This window comes from Mustelus asterias, chromosome 14 (genome assembly GCF_964213995.1).
Source record: "Mustelus asterias chromosome 14, sMusAst1.hap1.1, whole genome shotgun sequence".
NCBI classification, from domain to species: Eukaryota; Metazoa; Chordata; class Chondrichthyes; order Carcharhiniformes; family Triakidae; genus Mustelus; species Mustelus asterias.
In genome coordinates, this window is record NC_135814.1 from 28586631 (window position 1) to 28603709 (window position 17079).

General features: G+C 43.3%; 1 protein-coding gene across 1 annotated transcript in view; it reads left to right on the top strand.

Moving 5' to 3' along the window:
• Positions 1-17079, top strand: part of LOC144504127 (low-density lipoprotein receptor-related protein 1-like) — a 1391705-nt gene that overhangs the window by 1331305 nt on the left and 43321 nt on the right. The window contains exons 85-87 of the mRNA XM_078229303.1: positions 7916-8080; positions 10184-10345; positions 15565-15739. Coding sequence (XP_078085429.1) covers positions 7916-8080; positions 10184-10345; positions 15565-15739 — 502 coding nt within the window. The remainder of the gene's footprint in view (positions 1-7915; positions 8081-10183; positions 10346-15564; positions 15740-17079) is intronic.

The window sequence follows — 17079 nt, forward strand, 5'->3', positions numbered from 1 at the left end:
AAGTCCCTCTCAATTTTAACTGCTGTTCCATCTGCATTGCCCCCACTCCCCATCCCGTTGGTAAATTCAAATCATATTTAAGTTGATTGTTTTCTGACCTCTATTGTGGTTTGATTTCCATTTCTTGTAAGTTATCAGTACATTAGGTTAACACAAACATTCACTTCTGTCATTTGTGCACTAGCTCATGACCTAATCACATTACGTTTACTACATCTAACTCTAACTTTGTTCAGGTTTTCCCACTTTACATCTGGTCAGTTGAAATCACCCGTTAAAATTAGGTCTGTTCTTTTATTCCTTGTGTTTATGCCTTTGCAGAGCAACCTGATTGATTTGATTTATTATTCTCACGTGCATTGGGATACAGTGAAAAGTATTGTTTTTTGCATGCTATACAAAGCATACCGTACATAGAGTACATAGGGGAGAAGGAAAGGAGAGGGTGCAAAATGCAGTGTTACAGACATAGCTAGAGTGAGGGGAAAGAAGTAGGTCCATTCAAAAGTTTTATGGCATCAGGGAAGAAGCTGTTCTTGAGTCGATTGGTATGTGAACTCAGACTTTTGTATCTTTTTCCCGACAGAAGAAGGTGGAAGAGAGTATGTCCAGGGTGCGCGGAGTCCTTGATTATGCTGGCTGTTTTTCCAAGGCAGCTGGAAATATAGATGGAGTCAATGGATGGGAGGCTGGTTTGCATGATGGACTAGGCTTCATTCACAACCCTTTGTAGTTTCTTGCAGTCTTGGACAGAGCAGGAGCCATACCAAGCTGTGATACAACCAGAAAAAATGCTTTCTATAGTGCATCTGTAAAAGTTGGTGAGAATCGTAGCAGACGTGCCAAAGTTCCTTAGCCTCCTGAGAAAGTAGAGGTGTTGATGGGCTTTTTTAACTATAGCTTCAGTATGGAGGAATCAGGACAGCTTGTTGGGGATCTGGACACCTATAAACTTGAAGCTATCGACCATCTCCACTTCATCCCTGTTGATATAGATGTCCTCCACTATGCTTCAATTTGTTGACATTCAGGGAGAGATTATTGTCATTGTACCAGTTCACCAGATTCTCTATCTCTTTCCTGTACTCCGTCTCATCATTGTTTGAGATCTGATCCACTACGGTGGTGGCATCAGCAAACATGAAAGTCGAGTAGGAGGGGAATTTGACAACACAATCATAGGTGTATAAGGAGTATAGTAAGAGGCTGAGGACACAGCCTGGTGGGGGGGCACCATTGTTGAGGATGATTGTCCTCCTAATCTGTCTTCCTAATCTGTCTTCCTAATATTAACTGGGCAGTCTATGGAACCACTCTTTGGAATGGGTTATCCTTCATAATTTTTGACCGCAGTAGTTGTTTGTGCAGCCAATCCCCAAAGGTTGTTCAACTTCAAATTGATCATTGGTGGCTCCTTTTCTATTCCTTCTGTCCTTTCTGAACACTCTCTACTCTTGAACATTACAATTATTTTCAGCTTTTGGATTGTGGCATGTTTGTGTTGCTCCCACCACATTGTAGTTCCCTGCTGTGCTAACAGTTTCCAGGATTGGTATCTTATTGCAATGATTCTGGGCTTCACATTTTAGGTGTCTTAGTGTCTTGTTTCACATTTTGCATTGTCTTTTTGCCCTGGAGTCTGATACATGACTGTTTTTAGGGGTAACTGTGTTTATACCCAGTAGCTGACTAGCTGCTACTTGCCAATCCATCGCATCGAGGAGGTCATGGAGTTACAGAGTCAGAGAGATATACAGCATGGAAACAGGCCCTTCGACCCAACTCGTCCATGCCAACCAGATTCCCTAAACGTAACTAGTCCCATTTGCCTGTGATTGCCTCATATCCCTCTAAACCTTTACCATCCATTTCCTGTCCAAATGTATTTTAAATGTTGTAATTGTACCCGCCTCTACCATTTTATCTGGCAGCTCATTCCAAATATGCACCACTCTCTGTGTGAAAAAGTTGCCCCTCAGGTCCCTTTTAAATCTTTCCCATCTTACCTTAAACCTATGCCCTCTAGATTTGGGCTCCCCTACCTGGGAAAATACCTTGGCTATTCACTTTATCTATGCCCCTCATGATTTTATAAACCTCTATAAGGCCACCCCTCATCCACCTACTCTCCAGGAAAAAAAGTCCCAGCCTATCCAGTCTCTCCTTATAATTCAAACCTTCTAGTCCCAGTAACATCCTTGTAAATCTTTTCTGCACCCTTCCAATTTAATATCATCCTTCCTACAGCAGGGCAACCAGAATTGTACTCAGTACTCCAAATGTGGCTTTATAAATGACTTGTATAGTTGTAACATATCATCCCAACTCCTGTACTCAATGCTCTGACTGATGAAGGCAGGTGTGCCAAATGCCTTCTTCGCCAACCTGTCTACCTGTGACGCCACTTTCAAGAAACTATGTACTTGCAACCCTAGGTCTCCCTGTTCGACAACACTTTATTTTCTTGTCCTCCGCAACAAACTACCACCCCACTCCACCACCCACACCCCACAATTCCTCAACCAACATAATTTAAATTATTTTCAGTATGTGCTTCTTGTCTGATTGATTTAGCGACAGCCCATATTTCCTGAACCATTCAATTTTAATTCTGAAAATCATTACAATTATTATAGCCTCCAAGTTGAAATCTGGAAACGCAGAATAGACTTGAGCATAAAATCACGGACCTGCTTGGTCTACGTAGATTGGCTGCTGAACGGATAACCTCACTGAACGACTGAGGGAATTGTAAATTTCCGATCATTAAACTACCATCTTGGGGAAAGCAGGTGCCAGGGAGAAAGGCATCCTCTGCTCTCTCATGCAACTCATAGAATTGAACAGAAAGTACTCTGGGGAAAATAACTGGCAGAACTCAGTCCCTCATCATAACAAGGTGCTGCAGAGGGAAAGATAGGCTAATGAGAGAACAGTTTTCAGCAGCACGTGAATAGCGATGCAAATCAGGAAGGTAGGATGTTGCCTGAGGTCTACCCCTGAGCTCTCTTTCAGGGACACCTTCACCGTGAAGTGTGCACCAGTTTGCACAGCTGTGCCTGCAGTCTCAGCATCTCCAACAAATGTTTTAAAAATGACCATTGCACTGATATATAAGCTAGTTAATAATCATTACAGAGAAGAGGCTGAGGTGAATTGAATTACTCATGACAGTCTTCCTCTTCTGCCTGTGTCACCGGTGGTTTTAATTTCTAATTTAATTTGCGTCCCGTGGTGGCCTTTCCCTTGCTGAAATGGGCTGTGGTGTGTTTCCCAAGCCTGGTTTATGAGGTCCAAAGTTAAAAATAACCCCAAGGCAAATTATTTTAAGGTGAAACAAAACTAGGGTTTATTAACACATTCGCAATCCGGGGAATGGAGCGTGACCCACATTCACACACACACACGAGCATGGAAGGTCAGAGAGGAAAATTATAAATTGTGAGTTGCAAAAAAAGGTCAAAAAGTATTGACATTAATTCATGCGATTAGAATCCAGTAAGTCAATGTCCAATGATATATCTTTCAGATGGCTTTGCAGGTGGAGGCAATGGAAGATGCAGCAAAATATTCATGTATTCTCGGAATTAGTTCACTTTTGAGGCAAATTATGGAGATCAGTCTTTGAGAGAGAGAGATGGAGGTCAGAAGCAGGCTGCTAACCTGGAATCCTGTTTTTCCTCTTCTGAGGTTAAACTGCGACCGAAGAAAAGATCCAAAAGCTGTATAATTTAAGCAGTTCAAACAGCTGAAGACTCAGTCATGTGACAGGGTGGTTTGGATCGAGCAATTCAGCTAATGATGACCTTAAGGACCCTTGTGAAAACCCATTGTATTTTGAGTAGACAACTTGTGGCACCATTAGCGCAACGTCAGTGGTGAGGTGTACCAATAGCTCTGCCTTTGTTCAGAGTCAACTGGCGCAGACGTCACGTCTACTGGTCCTTTGTGTTGGCTTGACTGGAATGTGTATACAGTGAAAGGGGGTTGATGAGTTTGATGAGTTAGCTTCCATGTTTTTAAAACCAGAATTTAACCACGAGAATATGGAAAAGAAACATATTTTAAGATTTTCTTTTCTTCATACCTCCCTGGCAACGTAAAGAAAAAAAATCAAAAATCATAGCTATTGCTTTGTCATTGTACACCCATTGAATTATGCAACACAGTAAGAGGCACATCTTGCCTGTGTCCACTCTTTGAAAGAGAAGTCCAATTATTCACATTTTTCAGCTATTTTCCTATACTTCTCCAAGCATTAATAATATAACAAAATTATATTCCAAGTGTTGTCTGTGAAATATTCTACAGACACTTCGACCAATTTATCACATTTACTCAAGTGCTTTTATTACGTGAGACAAAGGACTGTGTTTCAAACTTAGCTTTATTAAAAACACTCACAAGTTAAAGAAACAGTTCTTACATAATCAATTAAGTTAACTTTCCCCAAAGTAGACTAATTGCCTGAGAAATAGATACCACCCAGTCTAGTGAAATCGATTGGGCTGTTGGATTCTATTCACTGAGCTCACGGCGACAGATGAATGCAGGGTCCTCTTAGCATGAAATGGATCTCGCACAGCCTCCTGTGTTGTCTCAGGTCATGGTAGCTTTGGTCGAGTCTTCACTGGAGTTTGTCTTGAAAATGGCTGTTTTTATCCTCCCTCTTCCTTCTTCGAATATTCCCTGGCTTTCAGCCAATGGGGTGACAGGACTGTGGGGGAGGGGTCATAACACCCAATAAGATTAGGTCAGGTCATCCTAATTGTACACACTTCTTTTCAGGATATGGTTAATAGCAGAGAGTCTGGCTGAAACTAAGGAATACACAATCATATTGTCTTCGGGCTGAATACCCCTGATGGGTTTTAAGCCATAATGACTCTTCCCTTGTAAAGTTTGAGCCTCTCTATTCAACAAGAGGTCTGGATTCTGGTTTGATGACTTCCCTCCTGATAAGGTGAATTACCCCTGTTCAACATGCGAGACATTCCCTACTGATGAATTACCCCTGTTCAACATGCGAGACAGTCCTGATTTGTGTCCCTGTTGGCTTTTGACCTGTGGTAACATCGTAGAAGCAGTTTTTGCTGTATTAATTTAAAAGTGTCCAGTTTTATGTTGGGCCTAATTACACAGGCCATTGTCCATTTGACCACAGTAGGTAATATCTGAGAATGACATCGACATAATGTATCATCCCTCTGCAGCATCCAGTGAAATATGGGTCAGATGGTTTGAGCTAATTGAAATGAAAAACATTAAGTGCTAGAAAGTCTCAGCAGGCCAGAGAGAGGAAGGCTGGGTTAATGTTTTAGGCTGATGATGTCTCATCTGACGGGTTCCTGACCATAGGCCACCGAAGTAAAACGTTAACCTTATCTTCCTCTCCACGGATGCGACCAGATTTGGTCAGTCCCCCAGCATTTTCCGCTTTTTAGTCTCATATTTCCAGCAACTGAGGTTATTTTTAACCTGTCCGTACATCCGAAGTTTTGTCAAATCAGTCACATTTTTCCGATGTCAGCACTCACTGACCATCTCAATTTCAATAACACTGAACAGTTGGCGATAGTCTAAATAATATTGCTTGAACAATCCAAGGACAAACGTGATATATTTGGGTGAGATGGCATGGATAAATCACTTCAACTTCACTTTTATGATTTATTGTGTCACTTCAATCACAATGTGTCACTGCCTGGTAACTCATTCTAGTCTATGTGTTCTTCTATATGTATCGCAGCAACGGAAATTAACAGTGCATTTCAACAGGTGTGCATGACAATATCTAAGTGACATTACAAGTTTTATATCATAAATGGGATTAAAATAAAGGAAATACATTTAAGCAGCCCGGTGATCCAGTAAATTTTGTCTGTGTGACTCATTTATGAGTCACCCAGTTGACCATCCTACTGTAAAATCTTTGGAAGAGAAGCTTACAACATGAAGTTCATAACTATCACCTAAAGATCTAGTAACAAGAAGTTTTAATTGGTTTAGATGTTTTTTTATTCATTTGTGGGACATGGGCATCACTAGCTGGCTAGAATTTATTGCAAGAAGTCTCATAACACCAGGTTAAAGTCCAACAGGTTTATTTGGTAGCAAAAGCCACTCGTTTTCGGAGCGCTTGCTGCTCCTTCGTCAGGTGAGTGGGAGTTCTGTTCACAAACAGGGCATATAAAGACACAAACTCAATTTACAAAATAATGGTTGGAATGCGAGTCTTTACAGGTAATCAAGTCTCAAAGGTACAGACAACCGGGATCTTGGGTTCATGTCACACTATCTGTAACCCCCACGACTTGCCTGGGCTTGCAAAATCTCAGTTACTGTCCCGTCGGGAGACAATACACATCTCTTTAACCTGTGCTTAATGCTCTCTCCACTCACATTGTCTGTACCTTTGAGACTTGATTACCTGTAAAGACTCGCATTCCAACCATTATTTTGTAAATTGAGTTTGTGTCTTTATATACCCTGTTTGTGAACAGAACTCTCACTCACCTGACGAAGGAGCAGAAAGCGCTCCGAAAGCTAGTGGCTTTTGCTACCAAATAAATCTGTTGGACTTTAACCTGGTGTTTACCCCAGTCCAACACCGGCATCCCCAAATCATGACTAGAATTTATTGCCCATCCCTAGTCGCCCTTGAACTGAGTGGCTTGCTAGGCCATTTCAGAGGGCTGTTGAGAGTCAACCACAATTGCTGTGGTTCTCGTGTCACATGTAGGCCAGACCAGGTAAGGACAGCAGATTTTCTTCCCTAAAGGACATTCGTGAACCTGATGGGTTTTTCCGACAATCAACAATGGTTTCATGGTCATTAGTAGATAAGTCCAGATTTTTTTTATTGAATCCGAATTCCACCATCTGCCATGGCGGGATTCAAACCCGGGTCCCCAGAACATTAGCTGAGTTTCCAGATTAATAGTCTGGTGATACTAGAACTAAGCCATCGCCTTCCTTACATACTTGATCACCTCAGATGCCAAAATGAAAATTATAACAGCCCACTTACTGGCGATGTTATGAAAGGTGAATTCTCTCTCGGTTGTCTTCGTAAGAAATTTTATTTGTTATGGGGAAATTTTGAATCTGTGGTTCAGTGAAGACACTTCTGTCTCTGAGTCTGTAAGTTCCAATTCTGTTTCAGAGGGTTGGGCAGATAGACTGGACTGACACTCCAGTGCAGTGCTATCTTTTGGACTAGATGTTAAACTGAAGCTCCACCTGTCCTCTCAGTTGGACATATAAAATCTGATGGTGCTATTTCAAATGTATGTAAGGATGTACTCACTGGTGATCTGGTCAATATCTATCCCTCATTCGTGGGACATGGGCATCGCTGGCTGGCCAGCATTTATTACCCATCCATAGTTGCCCAAGGGCAGTTGAGAGTCAACCATATTGCTGTGGCTCTGGAGTCACATGTAGGCCAGACCAGGTAAGGATGGCAGATTTCCTTCCCTAAAGGATGTTAGTGAACCAGAGGGATTTTCCCAACAATCGACAGTGGTTTAATGGTCATGTCATCAGTAGATTCCTAATTCCAGGTACTTTTTGTTGAATTCAAATTCCACCATCTGCCGTTACCAGAACAGATTACCTGGTGATTATCACCATTGCTATTTGTGAGATATTATTGTTTCAGAATTGCCTGCCATCTTTCCTATATCACAAATGTGATCGATGATTGCTCATCACTTGGCCATAAAGCACTTTAGGGGATCTTTTGATCCTGCAAAATACTTTATAAATGCAGTTCTTTTTTTCTTTCCTTTCACAGTAGAAATCCTTGAAAGAAAATGTTAAACCTAAATCGCTTGAAAGTGATTTTTTTGTTTCAGTAGCAGCAATCCTAAAAACGGAATAGATGTAATATCGATGCCTGGTTCTATTATAGGAAGTACCTGTAACCTAGTGTGTATGAATGGAGGAACTTGCTTTGTCAATGAACGAGACCAGCCAAAATGCAAGTGCAAGCCTCGGTATGCAGGACAGGAATGCGAAACGGACCAGTGCAAAGACTATTGTCAAAATGGAGGAATCTGCTCGGCATCAACATTGGGTACTGTATATCATTACCCAGGAGTGGGCAATCAAATGTTTAGTCTGACTGCATGCGGACTGCAAGAAATTTACTTTTTCTATATCATAGTTTAAATGCAATTCTATGCATTAAAATTGTCATTTGCATTACATTAATAGTGAAACTGCATGTAGCAAATTCTAAAAATCTTGTTTGATTTAGGTTAAGAGCGTCGTTCTCTTATATCAGGAGTACGAGCACAGTCTCAACATTGTTTTTCTTAATACAATGCACCGATATAGTTTTAATTTCCAGGTTCTGCCCAGTGGGTTTGAGATCGGGAATGAATACAACAGCTGTGTAATGTAAGCCAAGACTAAAGGTGTCATTGTCAGTGATGGAACTGTAGAATATGTCTGAAAAACAGGAAAGGATAAAGTGAATGTAACAGCACAAAAATAAGCATGAAATTATTCATATGCAGCTCATATTTTGAAGCTAGTGTATTTGTGTAGAAATTTAGTTTTCTGTAGTATTTTGCAAATGCATTTTTTTGTAAATTATGTCCAGCTCAGGGATGTTAATGTGCCATTTTTGCCTCGCTGCAGATTTGCAAAGCCTCCTATAAAACATTTGCAATACTCTGGAAATTTTTTGCAGTACAAATCCGTGCTTGCAGAAACAACCCTGCTATGTGTTGATGAATAATGTTAATCAAGTGTGATAAGGCCATTTTTGCCACTTTACCCCTCAGAAGTCTTTGCCACTTTACCCCTCAGGAGATCTTATAGAAACATATGAGATTATGAAGGGAATAGATAAGATAGAAGCAGGGAAGTTGTTTCCACTGAACAAAGAACAAAGAACAGTACAGCACAGGAAACAGGCCCTTCGGCCCTCCAAGCCTGTGCCGCTCCTTGGTCCAACTAGACCAATCGTTTGTATCCCTCCATTCCCAGGCTGCTCATGTGACAATCCAGGTAAGTCTTAAACGATGTCAGCGTGCCTGCTGGTGGGTGAAACTGGAACTAGGGGGCATAGCCTCAAAATAAGGGGAAGCCGATTTAGGACTGAGTTGAGGAGGAACTTCTTCACACAAAGGGTTGTGAATCTGTGGAATTCCCTGCCCAGTGAAAGCAGTTGAGGCTACCTCATTGGATGTTTTTAAGGCAAGGATAGACACATTTTTGAACAGTAAAGGAATTAAGGGTTATGGTGAGCGGGCGGGTAAGTGAAGCTGAGTCCATGATCTTATTGAATGGCGGAGCAGGCTCGAGGGGCCAGATGGCCTACTCCTGCTCCTAGTTCTTATGTTCTTATGTAAGTTGTTGCCCTTCAGATATGAGACGTCCCATTTGACTTATCAGTAAAATCTTAACAAGTAGCCCATTTGTGAATTTGCTTTTGCTGCTGAAATCTTTTGCTGGTTTCAAGTAACTGGTAAAGAATCCTAATGTCAGTTTTTTTTTAAAAAGTGTTGAGGACAAATTAAAATGCAATACCATCCAAGGAGTTGTTCTGCATGTCAGTGCTTAATCGTATTTTAAGCACTGCTATCAGTATCATTTCATTATGCATTTTTAAATATAAACTTCCATGTGTCTAATAATCTGAATTTTATTTTCTAATATACCTAATGAAGCACACTAGCAGCTAATGGAAATTTATTGATGCGCTGCAAGAACTTCGCTTCCCCTCAAATTATCCCAATTTATAGCTTCCTTATTTGGACCGTGTTTCATGCAGAGAAGAAAAAGTCAGGTAAAAGGGATGTTGACGATGCCGCTGTTAAATGTGACGGGTGGCAGCGGAATGAGTTTGGAGCTGCTGGAATTAAATTCACTGTCACGTTTCTGCGTGTAGAACAGAATGAACTGTCGATCAAACAGCCCATTCCCTGTATGTTGTCTGACTGCTTGGAATACCAGTCACAAAGCATCAGCACAAAATGTGTGGTGCAGCAAAAGTGTCAGCATGAATTCAACAGGCTACTGAATTGGCTAAACTGCAGTTTAACATATTAGGGTTGATCCAATTCAGTTCTGTTGGCCCATTGCAATGCAGGGATGTAATAATGATTGTACAGCTGTTAAAGTGTCCTTATTTTTTTTTCTTTTACGTCTTTCTTTTCAATCTATTTAGGAAAACCAGCTTGTCGCTGTCCAATAGGATTTACTGGTCCAACCTGTAAGCAGAGAGTTTGCGACAGCTTCTGTCTCAATGAAGGCATCTGCGATGTGAACACAGGAAACCAGCCTTATTGTTCCTGTCTGCCAGATTTCACAGGAGACAGGTGTCAATACAGTGAGTGTCATGGCAGCAACAATTTGCGGCAAAGGCTCAGATAGCGCTGAAGTTAATGGACTCAGCAGTGGCCTCATCCACTGGCTGGAAAGCTAGTGGGAATACTAGGCAATACGGGGTGGCACGGTAGCACAGTGGCTAGCACTGCTGCCTCACAGCTCCAAGGACCTGGGTTCGATTCCCAGCTTGGGTCACTGTCTGTGTGGAGTTTGCATATTCTCCCTGTGTCTGCGTGGGTTTCCTCCGGGTGCTCCGGTTTCCTCCCACAGTCCAAAGATGTGCGGATTAGGTTGATTGGCTATGCTAAATTGCCCCTTAGTGTCCTGGGATGTGTAGGTTAGAGGGATTGGTAGGGTAAGTGTGTGGGGTAGTGGGCGTAAGCCCAAGGTGGGATTGTTGTCGGTGCAGGCTTGATGGGCTGAATGGCCTCCTTCTGCACTGTAGGATTTCTATGATTCTATTCTATGAATACTGCCATAGTCTTTCCTGCGAGCTCCAATGGGATTAAATGTCTTAACAGGCAGTCTAGGTCTCCATGCCCTTCAAGGAGAAAAGAGCCAATCTTCCAGGATGGCCAACCAGTCGGATGGCTGACAGCTCTTCAGTTCCAGAAGCACGACTGGGAGCAGTAGCCACTGCTGGGACTGCAGGAGACTCTAAACAGCAGCATGAAGGAAGCCGCAGAAGAGAAGTTAGTGGGATTAGCTGATCGGGGCCAGTCATACAGGTCCCTTTCTCCAGGATGATGGATTGGGGAGGGGAGTTTCAGTGCAGTGAGCTGGGGAGGGTGTGCTTTTTTCAGCAAGGGTAAAAAGATTTCCAATTTGGCAAGTAAGGGCCTCAAAGGGACTACAGGTGGGAAGGCTGTCATAGGTCCTTCCCTATCACTGGCTGAATTGGAGTGAGTTGGGAATGGGATAGGCTATCCTTGCTCTGCCACCTGATTAAACACCCCCTTCCAAGCTCCCAGTCAGCTCCCAGAAGGGGGAGTTAAATTCCACTGTTACTTATGGCAGGAGAACAAAAGCAACAAGCATAAGCAAGACTGAGAAGTTAAGAATAGCAGACTGTTTGAATAAATGGATACGCCATAGTGTGACAAATGATAGTATGGGCTGAACATCTGATCATTGGAAGAAAAAATGCTAAAATATAGTGGTAAGTTAAAAACAAAGATAATAGCACCCAAGTTATCCCCAGAGCTATTTATAGTCATCAAAAGGACTTGCAGGTGAATTGATTTCAAGGTTAAAATGGTATGCACAGAAGTTCCCCAAAATATAGTATGAAACAAAAACAATGGGCAGAAAACAGAAGGTTTTCTTGCCCGTTTATCCAGCAAGTTATATGAGTTTATGACAGTCTATGCAATGTAAGGGGCACGGAGCCTAATCATGCCAGGAAGCCGGCTGCAGACTGCTAGAGGCGCTATTGCACATGTACCCTGATCTCCCAATATACAAGTGTACACTGGGAGCCTCACTGGGCTATATCTTTGCTGTGAGTCATGAATTATTTCCGTAAAGGTCTGCCATTGCTGGTCGACCATTCTTTCTGCTAAACTCCTTTCCCAGTCCTCTTTAGCCAGCTCTTCCCTCATTCTGTTGTAATTGTCCTTATTAAGTTTAACACAGTTGTTTCTGACCTCAGGTTCTCACTCCCAAACTGATGGTGAAGGCAACGATGAGGAACCTTTCTTTTCAGAAGGTTGTGAGACTTTGGAATTCTCTTCCCCAAAAGGTGGCAAGGGAGAGCCTTTGAATATCTTCAAGGCAGAAGTAGATAGATTCTTGATAAGCAAGGGGCTGAAACGTTATCAGGGGTAGGCAGGAATGTGAAATTGAGGTTAAAATGAGATCAGCCATGATTTTATTGAATGGCGGAGCAGGTTCAAGGGGCTGAGTGGCCTTCTTCTGCTCCTCACTCATATGTCTGTATCCTAGACACACTGAGTGGGTCAGGTAGGCATAACCACTCATTAAAACTAATTATATGTAAATCTCGGTCTTACATGGATGTACATGCATACAATTTATTATATTGTGTGTGCAAAGCTAATCGGCATGATTAACCACATTCCCTCAATATTTTAACCCTGTTACTCTGTTCCTTACCTTCAACGATCCTTTTCTTTCGCAACTCTTTCGTCGCATCTTGCCATCCCTCTTCTCTTTTTCTTCAAAGTTTATCTATTTATTCGTGTCACAAGTAGACTTACTGCAATGAAATTTGCTGTGAAAATCCCCTACTCGCCACACTCCGGCACCTGTTCGGGTACACTGAGGCAGAATTGTAGCATGGCCAATGCACCTAACCAGCACATCTTTCAGACTGTGGGAGGAAACTGGAGCACCCGGAGGAAACACACGCAGACACGGGGAGAACGTGCAGACTCCGTAAAGACAGTGGTCCAAGCCAGGAATCGAACCTGGGTCCCTGGCTCTGTGAGGCAGCAGTGCTAACCACCGTGCCACCGTGTAGCCCTTGCTCAGTGTCCATTTACTATCCAGTCCTGTGTAAAGCAGTCTTGAGACTTCTGTAAATGTTACTGAGCAATGTAGACCTGTAAGTAATTGTTTTAGCACAAGGTCACCGAGCCTGGAAGGAGACTTGAGGTGAGAAGGAATTTCCTCTTTCCAAAACAATTAAGCCGTGTCACTATTAAGAATATATTTCAGTGAATATATGGTTCGGATGAGATTGATTTTTTTGAAGATAGGTTTGAAAGGTGGGATCAATTGCTTTATGCTACGTGAACTAGATCCAGTGGGAATTATGACCAGATTACATTTTTCATGTGACAGTATCCCAGCAGTAAAATTACCGATAGACAGAAAATTGTTTCTCAAATCTTCTGATGCTCAAACACTTATATATGAGACCAACCAAATTCAAAGCACACAATGCCTTTGTGTTAAAATTGCAAACCGTTTCTTTCAGAATATATTCGTATTATTGCAAAGTAACTAGAGTATTTTGAATTAAGTATAAATTTAATTTAGTGAATTAAATTGCACTCAGAAAATGTTAGTGCCGATCAACACATTTCTTTCAGTGTGGTCAGATTCAGTCATAAACATTGTCCCAATAAGTATGCAGCTTTCTGACACCCCGCCATAGAGCTATCTCCCCCTCATCTGGCACTGGGGCTGTTTACATGAAATAACTTTGAAGTAGTTCAATTAAAATAAAAATCAGCTTGATTTTGAATCAACATTTGCCTGGTCTCGAGGGTGTTGGCTATGAGGAGAGGTTGAATAAACTAGGATTGTTTTCACTGGAAAGACAGAGGCTGAGGGGAGACCCGATAGAGGTCGACAAAATTATGAGAGGCAGAGACAGGATGGATAAATAGGGTTTTTTTTCCAAGAGTGGAAGTGTCAATTACTTGTGGGCACAAGGTTCAAGGTGAGAAGGGGAAAGTTTAAGAGGGATGTGCGGGGAATATTTTTCATACAGAGAATGGTGGGTGCCTGGAGCAGCTGCCAGAACAGATGGTGGAAGCAGGCACATTAGCAACATTTAAGAGGCATCTGGATGGTACATGAATAGGGAGGGGATATGGACCGAGTAAGAGCAGAAGTTTTTTTTTAGTTTGGTTAGGGCATCATGAAAAGCACAGGCTTGGAAGGCCGAAGGGACTGTTCCTGTGCCGTACCTTTCTTTGTTCTTTGTTCTTCTTTTCGCAAATTAACCAATAGGATGGCAAAGGAAGATTTATTTGCTGCTCGAGGATTGAAATTAGATATCTACCCATCAGGTAGCAGATAGGATTCATAAATATCCTTACAAATCTTCATTGACAATATTGTACCAAGCAATGGGGCTGCACGGTGGCACAGTGGTTAGCACTACCACCTCACGGTGCCAGAGACCCGGGTTCAATTCCTATCTTGGGTGACTGTCTGTGTGGAGTTTCCACATTCCCCCCGTGTCTGCATGGGTTTTCTCTAGGTGCTGCAGTTTCCTCCCACACTCCAAAGATGTACAGGTGAGGTGAAATGGCCATGGTAAATGTGCAGGACTAGGGAGATAGGGTGGGGGATAGGGCCTGGGTAGCATATTCTGTTGGAGAGTCAGTACAGACTTGATGGACCGAATGGCTTCCTTCTGCACCCTTGGGATTCTATGATTCAATAATGACTTAAGTGAAATTGGAGTAATCTCTAAACGAGAAACACTGAAAATGGTTTTGGGTGGGATTTTCCTAAAAACATTCTAAGTGTCGAATTCACATAAAAACTGGGGTAAATCCTACTGGTTTTTCAGCAGAAATTTCAAAATGAATCTCTCACATTCTGTGCATCACAAAGTGCCCAAGCGTGAATCGCGTGAAAAACCTGTGGACGGGGTCTATTCCCGCTAGAGAGACAGGCAGCTTGGCGCTGAGTGGGCCACTGCACATGAGTCAATCGGTCAGCGCCGAGATCGGCACATGCACCATAGCCCCGCACCGCCGACCTACCGATCATTGACCAGCTCGATCGCTAGCCAGCCCCACGACCGCTCCCATTGCTGCCGCTCCAACCTCTCTCTAAGCCCCGATTGCTGGCCCCCCGGATGTGTCCAGGCTAGCCTCGACCTCTGCCCCCCACCCTCCCCACACCCGGTCCGCCTCTCTGACACCCCCCCCCCCTTTGCCTCTTGGACAATGCCAGGGGCCAAGCTGGCACTGCCTAGCTGGCAATGCCCAGGGAGCACCCCACCCCTTATGTTCGACCTCCTGGGGGAACTCTATGGTGCCCCCTCACTCCAGCGGGGTCGGGCTGCCAGCTCCCTGCAAGTGACGAGTTTTGTATAACTCGCTGGAGTGAAACACTCCTGGGTGGGAGCTGAGACGCTAATGGGCCCGGAGACTTCCGTCTCGGGTTTGCTAATGGTTGTACAATGAGCATTAGAATAATTTATTCAGCTCCGTGCCGATTTCTGGTGCAGAGGTGATGGCGCCGGAAGTCCGGCAACCGAAGACCCGTGAAGACCGTGGTGCCCAGCGGGGAGTCCGCGAAATGACCTCCACTTGCATCAGTGCAGTGGGCCGGGAGAATCGCCCCCTTTATATTCAACCCTGACATATACTCTTTATTATTAGAGAAAAAAAGGCCACCTTCTAAAAATAGCAACCTCTGAGATGTAAACAGGATTACTTTCAATGAAAATGCTTGCAGTTGTCATTCTAATTTATATTTTCAATTTGTGATCTGCATTTCATTCTGTTCCAGATGCGTGCTATAACTACTGCATGAATTCGGGAAGCTGCAGAATTAACAATGATGGCAGTGCTCAGTGCATCTGCTCTCCACAGTTCGAAGGAGCAAAATGTGAAGTGGATAAATGTGCTGTATGCCATGGCGGACAGTGTGTTGTGGACAAAGAGACAAGACAGGTGGCCTGCAAGTAAGTATTTTATGTTTGCTATTCATTGGAAAACGTTATCATTAAGCATATGAGCAAGCCAATACCCTCAGCCAAAGGTATGGGGCACCTGCAGGTGATCTCAATTCATTTTCTGCAAGTTGCTTGGTCTGTCGAAACAGCTTTCAGTTTAGATTATTAGCCTATCATTCCTTCATCTTGAGGGCAATTTACATGTTTTGGCTGGAATGCAACTTTAATTTGATTAAAGTTAATCCCCCCCCCCCTCCCTCCCTCCCTCCCTCCTTCCCCCCACCAAACGATTTCTCATGTTGCTGTGTCTGTTTTAGCTATTTCCCAACTAGGGTGAGGATGCATTGTTATTTTAGTCTACTGCACCACCTAGCTTCCACGCAGCAATTTACACCAGTGGCTTCTTTTAAAATGTTTCCTTGTAAAATCCAATTTACCATCAAATGCTGGCTTCCGGGAGTCTCTTTTGAATATGAACATTATAGACAAGATTGCGATGTATTGTCCATCCCTCATTGTTTCTGAGAACGTTAGTGGCGGGCAATGAAGAAACCGAGATATAAAGTCAGGGTGGTGTGCGACTTGAAAGGCAGGTTGTGCTTCAAAGTGGCGACGATGGAATTTGGTAACTGCCAGTGAAGAAACCTTGGTGAGTTGTTGCATTGCAACCTATAGGCAGTCACTGTAGGCCAGTGGTGGAGGGATTGGGTACTTAAACTAAGGGATTAAGTGTCAATCAAGCAGATTGCTTTGTCCTAGATGGTGCTGAGATTCTTCAGTGTTACAGCAGCTTCACCCATCCAGACAAGCGGAGAGCATTCCATCACACTCTGTCTTGTGTGTTATTTGCGGTGTGAAATTATTTGCATGCTGCAGAATTCTGAGCCTCTGATTCGTTTTAGCATTTGTGTGGCTGTTCCAATAAAGTTTTGAGTCACTGGGGATACCAAAGCTGTTGGGGGCGATTCTTCCCAAAAAATTCTTATTGTCGAACTCGCATAAAAACTGGAGTAAATCCTGCTGATTATTTCAGCGGGAGTTTGAAAATGTATCTCCCACACTCTGCGCACAGCAGAGTGCACTAGCGTGAATCATACTAAAATTCAGGGGGCGGGGCCTATTCCTACTGGAGAGGCCAGCGGCATAGCGCAGAACGGGCCACTGCGCATGCACCAATCTGTCAGCGGCGAGATTGGCACATGCGCAGTGGACCCGCACTGCTGGCCTCCCGATCGCTGGCCAGCTCTGCGACTCCTCATCGCTGATCCTCTGAGCCCCCCATGGCCCGATCGCTGGCCCTCTGGATGTGTCTGAGCCAGCCTGATTGCCTCACCCCCAGCTCACCTCAA